General features: G+C 37.5%; 2 protein-coding genes across 4 annotated transcripts; one reads left to right on the forward strand and one right to left on the reverse strand.

Annotated features, from left to right (window-relative positions):
* Positions 1–49: 49 nt before the first annotated feature.
* mkks (MKKS centrosomal shuttling protein) lies at positions 50–18,971 on the forward strand. Of its 3 annotated transcripts, none has more exons than XR_010898745.1 (5): positions 50–1,760; positions 3,190–3,371; positions 3,866–3,976; positions 6,451–7,476; positions 18,845–18,971. XR_010898745.1 is itself a non-coding variant. In XM_067421919.1 (5 exons), exons 2-5 carry the CDS (start codon positions 776–778, stop codon positions 6,862–6,864), a joined length of 1,692 nt encoding a protein of 563 aa, XP_067278020.1. In that variant the 5' UTR covers positions 57–99; position 775; the 3' UTR covers positions 6,865–7,675. The 3 variants fall into 3 exon arrangements, 1 of the variants encoding a protein (XP_067278020.1); XR_010898746.1 differs by lacking the exon at positions 18,845–18,971 and adding an exon at positions 14,257–14,345; XM_067421919.1 differs by lacking the exon at positions 18,845–18,971 and having other exon boundaries at positions 57–99; positions 775–1,760; positions 6,451–7,675.
* Positions 16,542–19,852, reverse strand: srd5a2b (steroid-5-alpha-reductase, alpha polypeptide 2b). Its single transcript, XM_067421920.1, has 5 exons — positions 18,879–19,852; positions 17,804–17,967; positions 17,247–17,348; positions 16,958–17,108; positions 16,542–16,839 (listed from the first exon to the last, which is right to left on the reverse strand). Exons 1-5 carry the CDS (start codon positions 19,151–19,153, stop codon positions 16,773–16,775), a joined length of 759 nt encoding a protein of 252 aa, XP_067278021.1. The 5' UTR covers positions 19,154–19,852; the 3' UTR covers positions 16,542–16,772.
* Between the last annotated feature and the right edge of the window lie 5,183 nt (positions 19,853–25,035).

Here is a 25,035-nt window from a genome sequence, read left to right on the forward strand (position 1 = left end):
CACTTTTTTTAACGGGCATATTTTGGTTACCACATGTCATGAGAGCATGTGTAAGACAGTAGACGTAAACACAATCTGCTGCTTGGCTTTTGTCGCACGGTTTGTTTTTTCTTTCTTATATGTTTAGGTATTGAACAATAAATCTAATTTTGGAGTATATAAGCAAAGTAAATTGTACACGTCTCACGTTTTATAAGCTATCGCGTTTGTTTTGAATACAAATCAGCAACAAGAGTTGCCAAACAGAAACGAAATAATTATATAGTGACAACAAGTAATTTTAGTATAATAATGTTTAGTAACATTATGTTAATAAGTTGTTGACATAAAATAGACTTGCTTAACTCCAAAACAGCATTTAACTATTTGCTTTATCACGTAAGCAGTTTTTATGTCCGCATCTTAATTGACTACATTTATATATGATTATATTATTTAATCACATGATATATGGTTATTTATACTTTAAAAAATAATTACACACGCCACAGGGTCATTTAAAATGAACTAATGGAAGGCAAAAGATGGAAAAACTAAGAGAAATTGTGACCAGTTAGGGGACCTCACAAATACACTTTCATTTGTTCATTAAACACATGTTAAAATCTCAAATCTCAAAAATCTTTAAACAAAGATGTTATGCTACTACAATATTAGCATTAAAATCATAATATTGTACTATTAAGCATGAGCTCTATTCATTTCTGAGTATTATTGCAAAGTAACTGACCTGTATCGATAACCTTCTGTGAATTTCTCTGAATGAAACCACAGTATGTCTCGCATTTGTAAGAAGAAACCTGCTGTATGCACAGATGAACCGCTTTCTGACAGTATCATCTGCCAAAAGATAGCTCTGTTGAGAAATATACTCAGTACTGCCTATGGACCGAATGGCAGACTGAAACAAATACACAACAATGTTGGGGGTCATGTCTTGACCACTTCAACATCTGCAGCGCTGCTCAAACGAGTAGATATGTCTGAGCCGCTTCTCAAACTGATCTCAACTTCTGTTCAACATCACAGCACACATTACAGTGACTGTGGGCTGTTTATGGGGATTTTCATGCTAACACTAATTGAAAATACTCAAAAATATAACCTCCGGACAGTTGCAGCAGCCAAGTCATACAAACGCCTTGTGGAAGAATGCAACATGTATCTTAAAGGAGATTCTTGTGGTTGTAAGGTCTCAGTAGACTTCAGCAGCTGTGATTCACTCGTTGCCCTGGCCCACAGCATGATCACCAGCAAACCAGCCTGCATGTTGAATAGCAGAGAGACACAGCATATCAGTTCACTGATCGCACAGGCCTTTCTGTATTCGATCCCTTGCAACTCTCCAGGTGTGACCTGCTTTGGAAGGACAGTTACCATTGGCATTGAGGGCCAACCGGTGAGCAATTCTTCTGTTTCCCCTGGACTGCTAGTGGATGTCCCTGAAATGCTTCAGCAGGCAGATCTTAAGAGACTTGGATCTGGTCCATTTAAAGTGGTGCTTTTCAGTGCATCGCTGTCAGGGGATATCTCTGAGGTTGGAGATGTAACATTGGAGATCCATAGGGGAGTGGACCCAGAGCTTGATCTTCTTCAACGTCTCCTGAAGCTTGGGGAACAAGTTGTTAAGGACAAAGTTAGCTTATTTGCATGTCAGAAAGTAGTACATCCAGTCCTTCAGCATTACTTCAGGGAACATGGAGTGTTGGTGATAGAGAGGCTTGGACTTGCCCTGATGGATCCGTTTATCCAGATAACAGGTAGACATTTTTGAATATTTATAGAAATAAATACAAATTTTTATTTTGTGAATAAAGCTTAATATTTAGCAAAACAAAAAAATTATCATGAAAATACATAATACGCATTTTAAATGCATATTTAAAACTAATTTTCTAAGGAAATAAAATTTTAACATTACATACATACCGTTCAAAAGTTTGGCTGCATTTATTTATTTATCAAAAATACTGTAATACTGTGGAATATTAAAATTTAAATAAACTGGTTTCTGTTGTAATATATTGTAAAATGTAATTGATTCCTGTGATGGCAAAGCTGAATTTTCAGCAGCCATTACTTCATTCTTCAGTGTAACATGATCCTTTAGAAATTATTCCAAGTTATTTTCATAATATTATTAATGATGATAACAGCCTTAGCTAAAAATAGAAAAGGCACATTAAATTGATTTTAAAAAAGACAGTAAAAATATTTATGAAATGAATAAATATTACAAAAAATGCTCTTCCTTTGAACTTTCTATTCATCAAAGAAAAAAGGTAAAATTAGTTTCCACAAAAATATTAAGCTGCATGACTGTTTAACATTAATAATAGTAAGAAATGTTTCTTTAGCACCAAATCAGCATATGAAAATGATTTCTGAAGGATCATGTAACACTGAAGACTGATGCTGAAAATTCAGCTTTGACATCACAGACATAAAATAAATTTTTAAATTACAATATATATATATATATATATATATATATATATATATATATATATATATATATATATATATATATATATATATATATATATATATATATATATAAAATAGCTATTTTAAATTGTAATGCTATTTCACAATGTTACTTTTTAATGTACTTTTTAACTGTGGTGTATGTGTTTACTTCGAATTGGTATTATTTAAAGCTATGCTTCTTTGATTTATTTATTAGTTATAATCAGTGTTGGGTAAGTTACTCTAAAAATGTTATTAACTACCACATCTTCAGCAGTGTAATTAGATGTACTAAATACTCTCTCTTAAAACTATTGCATTACAAATCATCAACCTCAACCAATTAAACATGACACTGCTCATGTAATTCTTTAAAACTTTTTAAATGCATAAATTATTCTTAATCTGACCAAAGTATTTAAAGTGAGGTTACATTAAAATAATACATTTTATCCTTGGACGTTAAATTTAAATGTTTAATCCACTATTGTTTTTTTTACAGAATAGTTCTAGTCTATGCAGGATATAATGCAATTACATCAGAAGTAATTGTAATTAAATTACAGAAAGATAAGTGTACTCCCTTACTTCAGTTTTTTCAATGGAAAAGTAATTGAATCACAGTAAATAATTACTTAGTAATGAGTTACACCCAACGCTGGTTATTGAAAAGAAATGCCAGTCCACATTTACTGAGGATTCATTTTATTTGAATTGCAGGTGCTCAGGCCGTTGCTTCTCTTTGTTCTCCAGTCCCGGCAGAAGCTTACGGGCTGGTTAGAGGCTTCTGTTTCCAGTCATGTGGATCCAGAGAGCTGCTCCAGCTTCTTCCTTCTAAAGATGCTGCAATTAGCACCATGGTACTTTGCCACAGAAATGAAACTATGCTGGAAGAACTGAAGGTTCGTTGAACATGTTAAAGTTGAGATTTTTATGTGTTTATTTCATCTTTTTCAGATGAAATCAGGGTTCAGGGTAAATCAGCCCATGAAATACAGGGCTTTCCTGTAGCTCAACCAGTAGAGCATGGCGCTAGCAACACCAAAGTCATGGGTTCGATTCCCAGGGAAAGCAAGAACTAACAATAATGTAAAAAATGTGTAGCTTGAATGCAATGTAAGTCGCTTTGGATAAAAGCGTCTGCCAAATGCGTAAATGTAAATGTTTTTCATTATTTTCATTTAAATACACCAATATAACAGTTTTTATACCAATTATTTCAAACACACAGAAATATAATTCACCAAACTGAATGAAGCTTACGAAAACATATGTCCGATTTTCTAAATGACTTTTTCCAAATTAACTGGACTCACTTTATTTATTCAAATGTATTGCATGAATTCCCTCTTTCACTTCTCTCATATGATGAACATTTGTTTCATTTGTTGGACAGATGACATGCCAGAGAGCAGAACATGTGTTGCGACTGACTCTGAGGGAGCCCTACGTCCTGCTTGGAGGAGGCTGCACAGAGACAGTGCTGGCCACCCACATCACACACATGGTATTCTGTTCCACTGAGTTACACATCACATTCAGTTGCATTTCTACTATACTGATTACTAGAATATTAAGTTTTACTAGTCAATATTTTATGAAATGATGCATACATTATTTTTGTCTATGAATTATGAAATAACTGTGAAATTTATTTGACAAGCACCACATTTAAAAAAAAAAATGTGGACACATCTTACGGCTTTTGTTGGAGTGTTGGATGGACGGGGGGGTTAGACCAGCATTTTGACATTTACTGTGTTTTTAAGTTAATTTTGAGGCCATGCAGGTCAAAATGAAAAGATTTTGAATCTTCACAAAAACTAGCTCAGTTCATTTTCAGACCTGTTCTCACAAAATGTAACTCATTTTAATGTTTAATATTTATTATTAATTAGTGGCAAATCTACTTATACATACTTAAAGTGGCCACTAGGGGAGCTATGAGCAAACAAATCTACTCAACCTTATACTCATGCCATTGAGTGGATGACATCAAAACCTGGAAGACCTAATTCACCAGTGTTTCCCTTGAGATTTTGCTATGGGTTGTTAAAATGGGGTTTTTCAATCTATGAGTAAAATAAGGTCTGTGGTAAACATAAATTGATGATACTTTGATGATTTATTCTATAACCTAAATAACACACACCAAAGACCTGTTGCATGAAGCTAGCTGAACAAACTCTGAGTTTCAGAGTAGGTTTAGAGTTGATAAATCCAGATAAATTCAACCTGATTTAGAGTTCAAGTTCAACCGCTTCTCAAAGCTTGGTATAAACGTTCTCTGTCAACTCAGGTTTAAAGGTGCACTATGCAGCTTTTGTCCACTGGAGGGCGCCTATGCAAAACAAATGCGTAGTTTGATGACGCAAAGTGTGAGCGCAGCATCTTGGGAGATGTGGTCTTCTCATCACAGCCGGTGAAAAATAGGACTCGGGCAGAAATCACATTCATGCATGCGGTTATTAACGTTACTGTAGTCTAAAGCAGAGCAGGACCGAGTGTTATGGACCTGAGCACAGCTGCTGGAGCGATTGTTAAACAAATACCCGCCTCGCAAATACCGGGACTTTTATTATGACGGGACGGGACTCATTTGCCGGGCGCCTGCACAGATCCGCTCTTCCGGTTATGATTTTGAGGTAATGGAGCTCTGTTTATCATATTAGATACATTTAAGTGTGTTTAAAACGATGTTATGACGTTACTCCGTGCGTTCAGTTGTTCACACTGCTAAGAATAAAGCGCTCCTGCCAAATAAAAGCCGAAACCGAGGGTAGCGCAGATATGATGCAATTGACAGGCGACTCTCTCAAATGCAATGCTGCAACATCCCTGTCCTTAGTTAAAATAGCAATTTTCTCACAATTTACAAATAGTTGGAAACATCTGGGATATTGTAGGTACTCAACTGAACAAAATATATAACACTGGCCTAGTGGTTTTTGGATATTTTACTGCAAAAATTCTACATAGTTCACCTTTAATCCAGAGTTTTAAGCGTTTACCTGAAAGTGTCACACGTGCGGCAAACAGCCAATCACAGTGTCCGTTTGATTCACTTCTCTTCTGAAGATTGAGAGATCGTTTTGAAAATTATTAGGAAATTAAATGCGTTTACAAGGCAGGAATAAACACTGCTGATGCAGCGAAAGTTTGAGAAGGCAGCTGAAAGAATATCTGACTAGGCTATATCAATGCATGATGTGAATCAAAGAAATATGCTTAATAAATATAGGTTCACAACGAGCTTAAATGAATACACGTTGTGTAGTCATTATACACAAGAATTATGAATGCGTGTATTATATTTATATTACTATTTTGCTACTTGTCAATCAATATAATATTTATGTGAACATATTATATTCAAAGTATAAGTATATATAAAAGTCATTATAATTAATATAATATAAATATAATAAATAATTAGCACCAAAAGATGCAACATTTTTTTTTTTTTTTAATCATTTTTTCATCAGGGGATGTGGCTGTATTGCGTCTTTACTTGCAGATGATTGGTCCAGTTTGGGTTTTACGATCTCTAACCCAGAATAAAACCTGCTCCAGAGAAGGTTAGCCGTTACCATGGTGATGGACACTGATAAAAACCAATCCACCTTCTTGTGCCCGAAAAACCAGTTTGCTCAAACTAATCTCGAACTTGCCTGGGTAACAACTGAAACCAGCTTTGTGCAACAGGCCGCAATAATGAAAACGTTATGTTTCTAACAAGTTACTATATATGAATGTTTGGGGAGTGAGTGTGTCCAAGTATCAACTTGTGTTTACCTCAGGCTTTTTTACTCATAAATTGAAAAACCTTGTTATAAAACACATATGAAAATCTTCTGGGAACCACTAGTGAATTAGTCTTCCAGGTTTTGAAGTCATCCCTGCATCACTCTGTTGATGTGTACCCTATCATTTACCCTGTGTACCCTGCTGCTATATTTTTATTTTTATTTTACTTCACAGAATCAGTCCACAGCCACAACAACAGCTGCAGCTCTGGGTGTCTCTCATTCTGAGTTCCTCATGGCAGTCGAGGCATTCTGCAGCTCTCTGCGTGCTGTGGCTCTTTCCTTAGAACATGACGGGCAGGGCTGTCTCATTGACCTGACATATGCTCACCGATGGGTCCCAGATATCTACCCCCAAACCAGTGTTGGTCAAACCTGTGGCTGTGGCCTGGTGGAAGAAAGATCCAACTTGGAGAAGACCCCCCTAAATACAGCGTGCAATACTTTCTCTCCTGTTTTCCTGGAAAACACTGCCAATAAGCCTAGAATATTAGATTCATTTTCTGCCAAGCTCAATGCTTTGAATGTTGCGGTTGAGATGGCTAATTTTGTTCTTGATGTAAAATATGTGATAAAGGATAACAATTAAATGTTGATGAATGAAGAACTTTGCTTGAATAAAGATTAGGTTTGATATATTTTATAATTAAATGTTTTTCCCAGGTTTTTTTCTCCACAACTACATGTGGCAAAGTATGCGTTAAATATTCCTTACATTAAACTTCCAAAACCAAAATATGAGAAACACAGAGAGTTGTCTCAATTCTTATTTGATGCTGCTAGTGTCACAATGACCTGCACTTTTTGCAAATATTCAAACGGCTAAATCTGCAGTCATATGGACAACTTTTAAATTAAACAAGATAAAGTTTCATGATTCTGATTATTTTACTTCTTCCAGCGTGCATGCAGTTGAGTTCTGTTGACAACTATGCATTGGTGATGTGTCGTTCATGAATGATTTGTTCTTTTTTAACTAATCTTTAATATGAATCTAATATGACTGATTAGGTGAACTTATCAATTCTGTTTCCAGGACTGCATGCGTTGCATATGGGGCTGTCCCGGCCCAGATCAGACACTGATGACAGGACTAACAACTCAAACCCGCAGACAGGAGAGGTGTAGCTACTAATCTTTCCAGGGAACAGACATGATTAGAACGTGAAGTGACAAAAGAAAGAACGACTCAGATTCGGAGGTGAGCTTAACAGACTGCATAGCCTAATGATTAATTTTTATATTTTGGCCTTGGCTGCATTAGCTTACAATTTATTTTTTTATTCCAAATGTGATCAACCTTTGCTTAAGTACTAGATCTGTTGGGGAATTTAATGTGATATTTTTATCCATTTGAGTGCAGATGCATTTTCTTTCCTGGTTCAGTTGAAACACCCCCCACCCCCCCACCCCCGATAATCTCAGCCCAATGGAGCAGTATAAGACGTATATTCTGACTAGAATCTGAGTATGATGACGTCAGGCTAATGACAAGTACAGACAAGGGCATTAAATGTTAAACGGCTTGCCATATGCCTGTCATATTGCTCCAGCTACTTAAGGAGAATATGGTGTGGGAGTGGCAGGTTAGTTGTCACAATGAGTGAGAAAAGTTGACATCTAAATCATCTGTTTAAAACACCAAACAGTATTCATATGGATCACTCATATGTTTCATAACTGCTGTTAAAGCCTCTCACGTTTAAAGATAACTTATTGACTGAACAATAACGGAATGTTTGATTCTTTCCCTATTAATGCTGGAACCTTTCTTTTTTTTTTTTTTGTAAGCCGGGGGGGGGAATATTAAAATGGTTAATATGGTATGGTTAATGTTAAAACTCAATAAAGAAAATGTTTTTAAAAAACAGAGGGATTTGAAATGTTTTACAAGTGATGCAAACATTGTGTTTTTATTTACTCAACAGACAAGTAAGGTAATTTATTTAAAGGTACCACCAAAATAAACTTTCAGTTTTGTAGCTTTTATTTGCATTTAGTTGAGTTTATGCTGTGTCTGCCAGCTCTGAAAATATGAACAGAAAACCTGCAGTCAGTTTGTTTTAAACTGTCTTGAGTTTGAAAATGTCATTTGGTGACCTATTTCAAATTTTTACCAGTTTTGACGTAACTAGGTAGTTATTGAAATATGGCCATCCCCGAGCAACATATGGAGTCCACATCCACCCTCTTCCCAGCCTGTTTTGTATCAACGTATTCTATGGCACCTTTAGATAAATTGTAGCCTAAAAATCTAGACGCACCCTAGCGGCAGCAAATCTAATCTGCCGCGAGTGTCGTCTAGCAAAACTTCTGAGCTGTAAAAACCAAACTCTGGTCAGGCCAATCACATAGTGTATAGAGTCGGTGGGCGGTTGCTTAACATAATGACGGCCGAGTTGCCCTTACATGCTTTTAGTAAACAAGCTGGCGATTGGCGGTCTTTCGAATCAGCTTTGACCGCGACTCTGGAAGACTTGGAGTTAAGCTTTTCTCTGAGAAAAGAACAAAGAACGGCACTGAAGTCATTCTTAAAAATGGGAGATGTGTTCGGAGTTTTGCCGACCGGATACGGCGAAAGTTTAATCTTTCAACTAGCTGTGCGTCACCTTCGTTGCTCTGGTTGGTTGTAGCGCTATTATATTATATATAACGCCGTGCAGAGGGAGTCTGAAAGACAACCGTTTATCCCGCCACTCGCATTTTGCCCTGTCAATGGTGAGTTTCCAGACCAAACATCTTGATGTGGGTCTGGCTTGTCAGGCTAGATAAATTGCCATAACACTAATAAAGTTAATTGTAAAGCATTATCTATATATGGCAGACAGTTAATGACCTATTCAGCTATTTAAAATCCTTGAAATATCTCTTAAGGCTAGTAGTGAATGTATTATGAGCAGTAGTATAACAATATTGATGCATTAACTGATGCTACAGAGGCTGAACGTTTTGTAGCACAGGCCACACAATTGTAGCAACATCAAGGTCAATTTATTTATATAGCACGTTTACAACAGCCACTCGACTGACCAAAGTGCTTTACAAAAAAGCCAGATAAAAGTCCAAAGAAAAACTAAACAAAAACAAAGGAACATAGAAGAAAAAGCAATACAAATAAAATATAAAGACAGAAAGCAGTAATAGAATCAAATAGCATTAGCATTAGCACAAGTATAAAACGTAGGTTATGTTACATCTCTGAAAGCAACCACAAGTAGTGCAGTTCATCAATTAAACATGCATGTGACTGACAAAGGACATTGATGTTGGCACACAAAATACAAACCTTAACAGAAAACAAACATTTTCTTTGTTTGCCCAAAATGGCAGACTGTAGAAAAATAACACTTCTTGCTTAAAAATGGGCTTTATATAGTCCAATTTGACAAATTACAATCCAAACAACATCCACTATTTTACTTTACACTTCATTATAAGAATATACTTCATTATACTTTAACATCATAACAACATTATAGCTTAGATTACATCCACCAGCTGCAAACTAAGATCTGATGTTGACAGAGGTGCAAACTCATCAGGGCATCAGGGATAACATAGATGTTACTTTTTGATTGTAACACTTCCTTTTACCCTCTGAGGGCTGTTCATCTATGGCACACTTAGGATGTCTTAAGGATGTTTTTTTTTGTAAAAATAAATAAATAAATAACTGCATGTAATTATGTAAAGCCACATGTGCAGTTTTTTATTATTATTTTATGAGTTATATAGTAAAATTCACATTAAAGAAGATCTATATTTCTCTTTTTTAATTCATGGAGATGACATGGAAAAGCTACTCACTGTAGTGGGACTTTGAGGAGGTTTTACATGGCGATCTACACAATGGCTTGTTCTCTTCTCTCAGGGAACCATGGTTACATTGAGTAACCCGAAAGTTCCTTTTGAGTTGTTCTCTTGGCATTGTGTAATAGCTTACTCTTTGAGGAACGTATAAAAAAGTTGACATTCGTAAATGTTATGCTGTAGCTGGTGGACACAACAATGCGCGAGTGCCCTGCCTCACTAAGGTTGAGTACAGTACCTAGATGAAACACCCATACATCTACCACAGGGATCCCCAATCTCTGTCCTGGAGGGCCGCTGTCCTGCAGAGTTTAGCTTCAACCCCAATCAAACACACCTGAACCAGCTAATCAATGTCTTACTAGGGCCGATAAAGACATTAGCTGTGTCTCATTTCAGAAGGCTGCGTCCTCCAGAGGTCGCATTTGAAGGGTGCATACGTCATAATGCCGTCTCATTTCAAAAAAATGAGAAGGACACTCCAAATGCGGCCTTCGAATGCGTCTTTCTTTCACAGGATTTCGGAGTGTGCATGAGGTGTAGCCTTCACGGCTGGAGATAACCCACAATTCTTTGCGTCGCCGTTAACAACCGTCATATATATATATTTTTATTATATGAAAAAACTGCACCACTGCCAGATATACATGCGAGCGTAGGTGTGGTGTTTAAAATGTAAGTTCAAGCTTGTTTTTATTTTTAAGCTCTATTACCTCAAACAGATATTTGTGGTTAACAGGATTACAATGCTTTAGTGCTTTTTAAACGTTTAGAACAGTACATTGCTGTCAAGATAAGAAACATTTCATAGTAATTTTCAAGTTATAAATACTTTTCATTCATATAAACTGGCGTGAGAGCGCAACAAGGCCGAATGTGTTGGCATAGCAACGTGATACTTCCTGCCTGTGTGTCCAACAAAGGACGTCTCGTTTAATTCTGATTGAGGACACTCCGTATACTGCATCCTACACAGGACGTATCCTCCGGAGGATGCAGCCTTCGAAATTTAACGAAATGAGACACAGCTATTGATTAACTGGTTCAGGTGTGTTTGATTGGGGTTGGAGCTAAACTCTGCAGGACAGCAATGCTGCGTCCCAATTCGCCTACTTATATTACGTTCTAAAAGTATGTACTCTTTTTGTGAAGAAAAGGTATATACTTTTGAGTGTGTAGCAGAAAAGTATGCAAGCTTCGGGACATACTACTTCGCCATCTTTAACGGACTCTGTCGCTTAGTTACGAGCATCCCGTCCATAGACAGTAAAAGAAATGGACAGAGCGACCCCATTGACGTCAACGGCGAAATAATGAAGTCAACCTAGGGGCACTCACTTCCTGATGGCTGAACGAACTGCGCAGGCTCAGACTAAACTTGACGACGTAGATGTGACGTGAGCCTCCTGTCTGACAGCTGTGAGTCTTCTAGTAGATGTGGAAAGTGAAAGCTGAATCACGTTTTTTAAATATTTTCTCCCGTTGCTTTTGGCTCACTATGGGCTTCTCCCCATTCTTCCCCCTTGACTTTATCTGACTTTATGTCTCCACGTCCCCCCGACTGTCTCATAGACAGTAAAAGATTGCCTGCGAGCGTCTCCTCAGGTCTATACGGTAATTTCTCAACTGTGCGACAGAGTGGCGTTGGTTATGACGCAATCGTTAGCCTATTTTTACAAAAACAGCTTCTGCGGGGAGATAGTGTAAGATACAAGGTAACGGAGCCTTTTGTGCATTGTCGTGTTTCTTTAGAAATAAACAATGGACAAATGGAGTTTTTAAACGCCTCAGATGAAAAGTTATTCACTGTCAAAGTGACTCAAAAATGAATGGGAGTCAATGGGATGCTAACAGCAGGTGATGGCTTGGTTAGCAATGGCAGCCCCTAGGGGTAGAACGCTTTCCGAGCGCTAGATTACCCCCTTGATCCCGTCACCGTTTATCTGCCCTGTCAATCATCGTCAGATTCGTCACAGTTCAAATCCTCCACATTCAGTTTAATCTCCTACCGTATCGGAGAGAAATGTAGCCGCTCGTTGATCTGCCATGTGTGGGTCTTTGTTGATCACAGACTCTCCTCATGTGTTTGCAGTTTAAATATAATGATGCATTTAAAAGTTAATGCATGGCCAAACGTGCTGTTAAAAAAGTTCACAATGCTGCTGCAGGTGAAAAATAATGTGGACAACACTGAATAAATATATTTTTGTCAGGTTAAATATTGATAGTTGGTCACTCAAACCCCTTTATCTAAACTTCTCTACTTAACCGTCTGACTCGCACATCCGTCATGTTTGTAGTTTTTTAACGCTTTTTATCCGTGTTTGTAGTTCTAATCGAATCCTCGTCCAACTCGCAATGGGTTGTAAAATATCAGCCGTTAGAGTGCCCATCGATCCATACTTCGAATTCGGACCGGAAATAGTAAACCATCCGAGAATCTTTGGAATACTCTTTTTAACATACTACAATTTGGGACATACTAATTCTATTTTCGAATACTATTTAGGATGGATAGTATGCGAATTGGGACGCAGGGCAAGTCTCTCAGTCATCCAATGGCTGCTCAGCCTTCTCCCCCTGCACAGACAGAACATGTAAGGGAATTTCCATGTTATAAAACCTAGCAAATGGGTTTCGCGAAGGCCAACCTGCCACAAATCAAATGTCCTAAATAGACATGCCTTAAGTCCAAGCCCAAGACGATGCCGGACTCCTCACTGAAAACCCTAATAAGTTGATTTAACTTAATTGATTTGAGTAAACTCGTTCCCTCAATTCAATTGAGTAATGGAATCTCCTAAAACTTGTATATTAACATTCACTTAACTTGGTGCTCATGTTCACTGTACTTAAATTGTTAAGCTCACCAAACTGGGTACACCAGAAGTTCAGTACACCATGCTGGATACTTCCAATTAAAACTTCCCCATGGTTCCCAACATGCATTGCAGCATGAATAAATTATGCATCTGAATTGTGACAAATTTTCTTTGATTCTAACTATTTGCTTTTACTTTTGCTGTTTTTGTTCTGGTGTTTTTGTAGCTTGTTTTATGTTTAGAGTTGATCTGTTTATCAGAATATTTTTTTGATTGTCACCATTGTAGAGATTCATACGCGGATTCTTGATGTCTGTGTGTGTCTAACTAATACCATAGATTTAAATATTTTGTGCAAATAAAAAAAATTATAATAATAATAATAATTGTTCAATTTCCACAACAGTAAAGGATCTCATTGCTATTATTATTAATACTTCAAAACTATTAAGAACCACTTCAACAAACAGAGCATTAGACTCTGCATGAGATTAGGGATTCTGTCATTACATGATGATGTTATTATCATCATCAATGAATAAACAACATCACTTGGTGATATTTTCTCTTGACTTTTTGTTCCATAACAAATGCGTCTCACAAACACAAAGCAGCCACAGAAGCACTAATATTACACAGTAAAGGATCAAGAGCCCAACTAAAGCAAACTCTTATCTCCATCATGGTGACTTCCACGAAACTATTATTTTAATTAAAACTGAAATAAAGTCAATCTGGTTAGTTATAAGTTAGTTCACATATTATTGTTAGGTTTAGTAACTTATGATAACTTTATATCTATTTTTTTATATTTATATATTTAAGATTGCACATGATGAAAAAGTCTCCATATTGATTTGAATCAGCAACAAGCAACAGATGAGGCAAATTATTTTGAACTATTTTAATTAATTATGATTTTAAGTTCATACAACTTGAAATCTTAAGTTTATGTATTTTGTAGGTTACTAAGTTAAACTAACTTATATTTTTGAGTTTCTGTACTAAACTAGTAATATTTAGTCAAGATTACTTGATTTGTTTAAGTAAAGACATTAGGGTTTACAGTGCTCGTGGAAAGGGCATAAACCTCTATCAGCCAGTTGAGTTGCCAGGAAGCATAAGCCATGCGAATGGCTTCCACCATCCAGACAGTCTTTCTTAACACCTCTAAAGCAGACAAACAGGTCATTTACTGTGCAGCATTTAAACTTTTCTCGCTCATTGTGACAACTAACCTGCCACTCCCACACCATATTGTCCGTAATATTTGTTTTTGTGTTTATTACAACTCTTTGCAGTGGTAAAACAACATTCAAACCTTTCTCTGCACTCGCTGCAACTCGCAGGGCCAATGGTGAGCAGGAACATGCTCTCTTGGGAGGCAGTCCTCCTTGTTCTATGGATATCGGAACTGCTTCTGGTCCGCTGGGCACCCTTTTTTTGCCATAACAAGACTTCTCGTTAGGTCTCTGAAGCATCTGCAGCTCAGGATCATGGAGCATGCTTGGAACGGATGACCTTGATCCATTCCAAGGGGGAGCCTGCTTGGGCAGGAAGGGGGTCACCAAATCACCAAAGAGGCCTTGGGGGTTCACTGGGGCAGCGAGCAGCAGTGATTGGTCTGAGTCACACATTTCAGTGAGTGTGATGTGGGTTCCTTGGGCATGGGTTCGGGCTGAATAAAGCGAATGTCATGACCACTTGAGCTCATCGTGGAGAAGGGAGCTGGTCTCTGCAGGGTGTCCAACTGGCAGTCTTCATTGAGATAAGACCAGTCCATCCACTTCTTCACCAGCTGCTCTGGGACTGATCACTCCAAGGCCATATTGGCCACAGCCTCTGAAATAATATTCATGAGCTCCTTGTCCAGAGAAGTTGTAGTGGTGCTCATCTAGGGGCCTCCAACCAGGGTCCCTGGCAATGGTGAACATCGTGTCATCTTCTCCGTAGCCAAAAGATACCAAGTTCCATGTTTCAGAAGAAGGGCAGAGGCTGTCCTCAGTGTAGGAGTCCAGGGGCTCTGGTGGGCAATGAGAACACGGGCGTTGGGTCGACGTTAACTCGTCAGCAGAGCCTCCCGAGGGAGCTGTTAGTGGCCTCTCTGACAGGAGGGCGAGGTGGGGTAGCCACCAGGCCACTGTTGAGCTCAACCGTGAGCCTTATCTGGAGAATCTTAATAGGATCCTCCTAGCACCGCTTTACCATGTGTGAAAGCACAACACATAGTCGTCGTGCGAGTCTGGGAACTCTATGGGTCACAAAGTGACTTCACCAAAAAGTAACATGATTCGCCGGATCGCAGGAGGGGATCACTTCTCGCGTTGTCTGCTCTTCCTGAACAGGTCTATGGCGAAGCGAGCTCCAAAGTGAAGTAAAGGAGAAAGAATAATAATAATTTGGTGCTACCTATATATTGGGCCCTCCCACCTTGCGAGTGCTCAAGCGCCATTGGCTATTGTCATAAGCTAATATATAAGCTATTACACTATGTTGAGATATATTAAGCTATTACACTATGTTGAGATATATTAAGCTATTACACTATGTTGAGATATATTAAGCTATTACACTATGTTGAGATATATTAAGCTATTACACTATGTTGAGAGGCAGACTCAAAAGGGATTGTGCCATGCTTTAGTTGAAAAATTTTCATATCTGGTGGAAAACAAAGACTTTAAAAATGAAAATGACATGAAATGACCACTATAACCTGTAGATAGATGCAGAGAACCGCTCATTTGCCGTCTGTTGCTACTTTATCACTTGATCAAATACATTTCTGGAGTGACTTTGGAAGAATTTAACAGATGAATTCCTTTAATTAAATGTATCTGTTGCTTATAAAACTTTGCATTATACATTGGTCCTCTGCATGGCAAACAAAACCTTTTTCAAATTATTAATCGATTATATAGCCTACAGAAGGAAACACATGAAAGCCTAGAGTTATCACCTCTGAATGTCCATTGTCTTCAACAGACACGCCTGTGATTGACAACTACCACTAGTAAAATAGTCATCAATTTAACTCACACAGACAAACACACAACAAACTCGCAAATCTGTGTGGTAAATTTATTCATCCGGCAGACGTAAATTTTCATAGCACATTTAACATGTCACACTGTACAGTCCTGGCACAATCACACAGAGCCAAAGCACAGCCAAAACAATGTTCTTCTGCAAAAGGCATGCAGTTTTGTTTTTTAATTGTCAGAGAGCCATTGTGTACCTTTAAGTACCACTTTAGATTAACATTAACAGCATTTTATATATAAAGGTTTCATTTTTTTTTTCATTATATTTTCTTCTTTAATATCAAGTGAAATAATGCATCCTTAACATCACCAAAATTATGATTGTTTTTAATGATTTATTTAAATTTGACCAAACATGACTGTCATTGTTCAGCAAACAGATGATCCTGTAAACAAAATCATGCAATTGGCTGAATCAAAGGGGACTAAGATGCTCATGTTTTAATAGCATCAGTCATACGCTTTTTGAGGAAATCAACCAACTTACGGTCTCTGCATATAAAGCTGGGATAGAAGAAGAAATATAAAAGTTTCACACAGATATACTACCAACTGCGATGACATACTGTACAAATGATACAAAAGATTAATTTGCTGTAAAGTGTTCGTTTATAAGATGTTTTATCATACATGAAGTCAAAACCATTACACCCAATCTGGATGCATATTCAAGTCCTAACGTGTCCTATTTGTGCCAATAATTCCCACATACTGTATGTTAAATCAGGTAATGAAAACAAACCAAAAAGGACAGGCGTACACTGTAGCAATTAAGAAGATGAATTATTTCCTTCTGTCAAAACGCAACTACATTTATCTGCTCAGAAGATGAAGGGAATGAGGGATCTTCTTGATCTTGGGAAATCTTTGAACTTCTCATGATAGAACCTGAAACACATAAGAGAAACCACATGTATTTGACTAAATCAATCTATATACCAGTTAAAAACGTGTCAAAGACATAAAGTTTCATAATTCTAAAAGTGATTTGTGAATTTTGGTTTACCTGTGATGGTGATAAGCTCTCGGGGCTATGAAGCAAATTGTGAAAAAAGCAAAAGCAAATGTGGGTAAGGACCAGGTAGCAACAGCATAGCCCAGCCACTGTACTATCTCTCCGAAGAAATTTGCACCAGACACATACTCAAACAAGCCGCCTGCAGTTAAAACAAACACATAAATCAGCTCAGCATTTATTCAGTGAAGCTAATTGCCGTTTGCTTACAGAGACTGAAACAAAGACAGTGAATGATGAGTGTTGCTATTACATTAAAAAGACCCTCAAATAGTTGTACCTCTTGGGATTTTATAGGAAATTTCTCCAGGTTTTCTCAGGCTGCGAAGAATGTGGTCACTGTGAATATTGACTCCCATTCCTATGAAAAATATGATCAGTCCTAGAAAAATAAAGTTTTAAAAAATGTATATAAACATTATCAAGCAATTCTTCCAAAGTTAATTTTATTAAAACATTTAATAATGATATAGATATATATTGAATTACAGAAGGGTTGAGCAAAATTTAAGAACCGCTTCCTCATATCGTTTACTTTAATCTTTCAGTATTTATGCATATTTATTCTCTATGTGGAATAGAGGATTATATATATTGGTAAGACTGTACAACATTGCTAGGGAAAATACATAGGAATAGGAATATATTTAAAGAAAACTAGGAATATATTTGTCCTATATCAATTTCTTTAAATGTACCTTACATTGTCATTTCTACTTTCTTAAATACAAATTCAAATGACAATTTTGAATCCTGTTTGCCACCTCAGTTCAATTTCTCAGTGAAATGTTAAATAGTGCAAATTCTATCAAAATCCTTTCAAGAAACAAGTTTTACCAGCTAGTAAACAGACATCAGAAAACCATGTGTTGTGATATGTAGCACAATGCAGCAGGTAGTGTGCCTGCAGGAAGCCATTAATAGAGCAAAACACCATCCCTAGCAGCATGATGTTGAATGGATACGGCCTCCCTTTGGTCAGCAGAGAGTAGATACAGCTCCTAGAAACCAGAATGTTAATACATATCAGATTCCATCTTTTGGTCATCCGCCTATTACTCTTTGTAATTCAACACCTGCTCAAACCTGTTGTGTTTTTTGTAGATCATGCTTCCATTGAATTATTCAAGAATTTCTCAGGTCATTGACCTGCTTTTGGTTTAGTTAATTACTCAAATCAAATATTAAGCTGTTACATTTCTGCAGCCTTAATTTATTGTCAGCACAGCATGATTATCTAAAGAAGCAGGAATTTACAATATTCCATTCAGTCCGTTCCCTTTTGTCTTCGGATTAAGGGTATTTTTTTTCCTCGTCTGTTCTGGGTGAGCTATAATACATTGAGGTTTGTGAAATGTCCTTAACTGAAATTTTGCATTCCAAAAAAAAGAAAAGAAAAGTGAATAGAAGTAAAAACGCTCTGATGAGCACACAATAAAAAACATATCTAAAAAATAAGATACCTGGTTGCCTGGTAGTTTTTGAGATCCGACAACCTTTATCCAAACATTATTAAAAGATTTTGTAAGCATAATGGGTAATTGTGTGTTTTATTTGTGATGATGCAGTGAAACACCAAATTTATCACATTTTTATGTGGTTTGGATACAATAATATTTTGAGTTTCTATTTATTAAACCAATTTACTTCATTGTATCAACTCACATTTTAAACTTAAACCAGGTTACTTACTTTTTTTAAGTTAAATCAACAATATATTTTTTTTTACAATGAATGACATTATAAAGTTGCTATGATTCAGTAATCTGCTCTGTCCTATCTGCATTTTAAACTAGTGATGTTTTATTAATTTGGTCAAATTCACATACTATGCAGTGTTTAGTAACATTTTGAATTCTTCTTCATCCCCATCAATAGTCACTCACGTTATTCCATCATGCACACGGCTTACCTTTGGAAGTAGTGCAGGCAGAAGGTCCAGAGCATCAGGTGTTTCCCGGTGCTGTGTTTTCCATCCGTGATCAGCATCAAAAGCAGAGGCACCAGGAGAGCGGGAAGCTCCTGGAGGAACCATGCTAGCCTAGCGGGCACCATCATGGAGCTGCCCGAGGTGTCCACGTAGCGGCCGTAGGCAGCGTGAGACTTCCTGAGACATATAAAGTGCATTATCCCACCCAGGATCATCCCCAAGCTCAGGCCCCGCACGAGGAACTCCTGGCACTGCATGGAAGTTGAGTATCTGTCCAATTCCCGAACTGGTTTGAGCCCAATGTTGTATCTCCCCTCTTAACCCCTCACCAGAGCTCTGCAAACACAGCGTCTCAGAGCAGCTCCTCCCCAAAAGCAGAACGAGAGCCGAATCCTGATCATGCGACAGCATGCACCCTGCTGAAATGTGAGAGTGCCTTTTTCAAACAGATTTTCCTTTTCACATATTGCGATAGATATTTCCACAAATGCACTGGTGGAGAGCATCAGTTTTCAAATGATAGAATGGTATCAAAACACAAGCATTCAGGCGAGGCTTGGCTATTGTTTTTGTCATTAGCAGGAAAACCATGTTGTTAAACCTGTATATTTTGTGTTTAAAAGGATGAACAGAGGAATTCAATTCTCAGTATATTTTCATTTTACAGAGCAATTATCTGTCTTTCTTTCATTAATCTGTTTACACAAATCAAAGCATGAGAAACTAGGAGAAAAGGCTAATTCTTTTGAGTGTCATCATATTTCAGTGAGGTAAATGGACATTGGCTTTCTTTTGTGTGCATATTAATAGGCCTACTTTTCAATAGGAAATCTCCTCTCAGACTGTAAAAGTAAAAATATGCTTGAGGCACTAATTTGGTTTCCTTAGCTAGCTTCACAAACAAACTACATTTAATAATTTGGTTGGAAATGACCAAAGTGACAGTGCTAGCTACTACATGTGATAACTTTATACACTCTAAAAAATGCTGGGTTAAAAACAACCCAAGTTGGGTTGAAAATGCACCGACCCAACAATTGAGTTGTTTTAACCCAGTGGTTGAGTTGTTTTAACCCAGTGGTTGGGTTAAATGTTGCTTAAGACAACCCAATTGCTGGGTAAGAACAACTCAACCATTGGGTTAAAACAACCCAATTGTTGGGTTGGTGCATTTTCAACCCAACTTGGGTTGTTTTTAACCCAGCATTTTTTAGAGTGTAGTAACTCTATATAAGTAGATGTAGTTATTGAATATTACTCAGTATTTACTAGAGTAAGTGCAATGCAACTATGTCCCCATTAAATAAAGTGTAACCAATATTTGAATTATACTATTTTATATTAATATTGAAATAGCATGTAAAAAGCACCCTAAACAGCGACTCTCTTTTATTTTCACTAATTAGGCTAATTAACATATGCAGAATTCAATTCACTTTCAGAAAAGCAGCATCTACTTTTTATAGCTTGCAACAAGTTTTTCCTGTATGGGAGCACCCGCCGAGAATGCTGATTAATGCATGGATTCTGTATATGTAGAGAACTACATGAAACAGTAGGGAGTAGGAATGAGTGTTTCCTCTCGCACCATTTATCCACATTACCAATAACCTTTCAGTGTTTATGTCCTCCGTGTAAAGCAGTCATTCAATAAATGTCACTTAAAACAACAGGGTATGCAAGTCTTTTAAATCATGTTTCCTAGGAAACACTTAAAATAATACAATCTTACAACCTGACTACTGATAAACTGATCTTAAAATAACCCTCTAGCATTAATTTAATAAAAAAAAAAACTGAACAGTGCACATTAGGCAACTCAATTTTGATTAATGTTGATTTACGAAAGCTAATTTACCTGCTCTGCAAAAAATTTAAATAAAGGCGATAAAAATCAGACCAGACTCATCCAATTAACTCAGAATAAGTTGTTAATTTTGTTTAAAAGCATGATTTAAGCTGGAGACCAACTCTGTAGTAATTTCTGGAGAAGAAACTTGCGGTCACCACAGCTGACACCGGTGGCCAAACTAATTCTCAACAAACTAGTTCCCCTCACCCGAATGTATTCAGTGTGGCCTGAAACCGCTCAGGAGATTTGCAATGTCGACGCTACTAAACAGCGAGGACAGATTGATGAAGTAATATTCGTTGAGTTGGGCCAATTAATGGGAGTCACCCCTCACAAATCCTTTTTCAAAAAAGGGTCAAAGAAAGAGAAAAAATTATTTGAATTCAAACTCTAACCACTTAAACTCTGTGGACCCTGTACAGGGTGGAATAACATTGTCATGTATATACTTTCAATTTTAAATGTCTGTGGAGGAGCTATGTGATACCATTTGAAAATCTCTACTTTCTGGAGATATGCATCACAATTGTCATTTGTTTTAGACAAAGTAATGTATATTTACACTAAATTACTCTGGTACCATTTCCGCCTGGATTTGGCCTACCCAAATTGAAAAGCCTCCCGTACACACATACAGAGGTCTAAGTTCAAAATGTTGGTGTAATTTTATAGGGAACCCTTTGAAGTTACATAAAACACTGCTAAAAGTGATAAACATGTAAGTATAGCTTGTCTAAGTTGTTATAACCCCAAAAACAATTAGGCGCTTTTGATTTTTTTTATATAAATTCATTTTTGAAAGTGTGTAACTCAGGCCCTGTGTGCTCTAGCACCCTGCAGACAGTTTGGGCTGTTTTCAGCATATATAATTAATCACACTGGGATATATGCATTTATATGGTGTAGAGAGATATGGTGGAGGGAGAGGGGTAGCAGGGTGTGGGGAGGTCCTCCCTTCAGAAGGTACTACAGCGGAATGACGGTTGCACTACACATTAAAAATATTTTGTTGTTTTTTTGTTGGTTTAACTTAAAAAAGTAAGTAACCTGGTTGCCTTGAAATTTTGAGTTTATTGAAATTAAAATTTGAGTTGATACAATGAAGGAAATTTTTTAATAAATAGAAACTCAAAATATTTTTGTATCTGAACCACATAAATATTTGATAAATCATGAAAATAGCACTATTTGGCATGTTACACTGCGTCATCAGAAATAAAACACACACAATTACCCAATACGCGTACAAAATCTTTTAATAATATTTTAATAAAGGTTGTCGAATCTCAAAAAATGTTCATTGTATTAACTCAAAATTTTAATTTCAATGAACTCAAAATTTTAATTTTAATGAACTCAAAATTTTAAGGCAACCAGGTAACTTTTTTGCAAAATATTTTTTTTACAGTGTAGACTCTATAGATGTTTGCATTTAAAGCTTTTACCTCCAATTCATTAATAAAAGCTGTTTTATTTAAAAGGTGTTAAATAAAATATGTCTTAATACAGAAAAAAACTGTCAGCTGTGGTTGCAAGAATAATTCAATTCAGGAAAAAATAATAAATAAATAAATCCAACAGCCCTTTTCTGCAGTGACAAGTGGCTAATGTTTATTGATTGTTGGGTCCTACCTCAAATCCGCAACCAAGTAAACTTCTCACACATTTTATGTTACATTATGGAGCCAGCATAATCTGAAATTATAGTTAGCTAACGTGTTGCTAACATCTTCCTAGCCTTAACGCCATAAGTAAAAAGAATTTAAAATATATATATTTCTGAGTTCGCCTCAAACATAAGACCAGAACACATTTCCCTCAGCAGTGACCATCATTACCAGTGTTTCTATTTACCTTACTTTCGAGTATAAACAGGCTAAAGCATACATGATCCTAGTTAACTGTGGTTGGCCTGGCCGTGCATTACTCAACAGGCCAATCAGAAGAGAGGCTCATGAATATTAATTAGGCCAAAATCTACCTGTTCTTAGCAGAGGAGCTGTAAAAATATACTGAGATTTTTTTTGGTAAATACAGGTCCTTCTCAAAAAATGAGCATATCATGAAAAGGTTCTCTAAACGTGCTATTAACCTAATCATCTGAATCAACTAATTAACTCTAAACACCTGCAAAAGATTCCTGAGGCTTTTAAAAACTCCCAGCCTGGTTCATTACTCAAAACCGCAATCATGGTTAAGACTGCCGACCTGACTGCTGTCCAGAAGGCCATCACTGACACCCTCAAGCGAGAGGGTAAGACACAGAAAGAAATTTCTGAACGAATAGGCTGTTCCCAGAGTGCTGTATCAAGGCACCTCAATGTAAAGTCTGTGGGAAGGAAAAAGTGTGGCAAAAACGCTGCACAACAAGAAGAGGTGACCGGACCCTGATGAAGATTGTAGAGAAGGACCAATTCCAGACCTTGGGGGACCTGTGGAAGCAGTGTACTGAGTCTGGAGTAGAAACATCCAGAGCCATCGTGCACAGGCGTGTGCAGGAAATGGGCTACAGGTGCCGCATTCCCCAGGTCAAGCCATTTTTGGGCTACAGAGAAGCAGCACTGGACTGTTGCTCAGTGGTCCAAAGTACTTTTTTCGGATGAAAGCAAATTTTGCATGTCATTCGGAAATCAAGGTGCCAGAGTCTGGAGGAAGACTGGGGAGAAGGAAATGCCAAAATGCCTGAAGTCCAGTGTCAAGTCCCCACAGTCAGTGATGGTCTGGGGTGCCATGTCAGCTGCTGGTGTTGGTCCACTGTGTTTTATCAAGGGCAGGGTCAATGCAGCTAGCTATCAGGAGATTTTGGAGCACTTCATGCTTCCATCTGCTGAAAAGCTTTATGGAGATGAAGATTTTGTTTTTCAGCACGACCTGGCACCTGCTCACAGTGCCAAAACCACTGGTAAATGGTTTACTGACCATGATATTACTGTGCTCAATTGGCCTGCCAATTCTCCTGACCTGAACCCCATATATTGTGGATATTGTGAAGAGAAAGTTGAGAGACACAAGACCCTAGCCTGACAAGCCAGACCCACATCAAGATGTTTGGTCTAGAAACTCACCAAAGACAGGGCTCAATCTGAGGAGCGGGATAAACGGTTGTCTTTCAAACTCCCTCTGCACGCGATAGGATAGCGGTACACCAACCGGAGCAACGACAGTGAAGGGGAGCTCGCTGACTGATTAAACATTCGCCGTATCTGGTCGGCTAAACTCCGAACACATCTTCCCTTTTTAAGAATGACTTCAGTGCCGCTCTTTGTTCTTTTCTCAGAGGAAAGCTTAACTCCAAGTCTTCCGGAGGCGCGGGCAGAGCTGATTTGAAAGACCGCCGCCGTTCGCCAGTTTCTGTGTTTACTAGAAGACTGTGTTACTAGAAGCACGCAAACGCAACTCGGCCGTCGTCATTATGGCCCCGCCCGCCGACTCTATAGCCTACCTACACGATGTGATTGGGCCGTCCAGATTCTGAGGAATACAGCTCAGATAGGAATTGAGAGTTGCTAGACCACACTTGCAGGCAAATTAAATTTGCTGCCGCTAGGGTGCGTCTAGATTTCTAGGCTAACAAGACCCAACACTCTGGATGAGCTTAAGGCCGCTATCGAAGCATCCTGGGCCTCCAGAACACCTCAGCAGTGCCACAGGCTGATCGCCCTCCATGCCACGCCGCATTGAAGCAGTTATTTCTGCAAAACGATTCCCCACCAAGTATTGAGTGCATAACTGAACATAATTATTTGAAGTTTGACTTTTTTTGTATTAAAAACACTTTTCTTTTATTGGTCGGATGAAATATGCTAATTTTTTGAGATATGAATTTTGGGTTTTCATGAGCTGCATGCCAAAATCATCAGTATTAAAACAATAAAAGACCTGAAATATTTCAGCTGGTGTGCAATGAATCTAAAATATATGAAAGTTTAATTTTTATCATTACATTATGGAAAATAATGAACTGTATCACAATATGCTAATTTTTTGAGAAGGACCTGTATATTTTCTCAAGGACATCAAAACCTAAAATAAAACTCCAGAAAGGTGTAAAATATGTGACATTTAAATCGGATTGTGCAATTTTAGCTTATTGACATCCACCAAGTTATAACACTGGTGTGTGGTAAAGAGAAAGACACATGATGAATCAAAGTTCATCACAAGTATATGCAGTGTCATGCACACAAATACTAAAACACCACCATGGAAACGCACATGATAATACAATCATTAATTTAAAATTATGTAACATGTAAGATGTAACATAAAACCCTAATGTGCATAACT

Source organism: Pseudorasbora parva, chromosome 17 (assembly GCF_024679245.1).
Source record: "Pseudorasbora parva isolate DD20220531a chromosome 17, ASM2467924v1, whole genome shotgun sequence".
NCBI classification, from domain to species: Eukaryota; Metazoa; Chordata; class Actinopteri; order Cypriniformes; family Gobionidae; genus Pseudorasbora; species Pseudorasbora parva.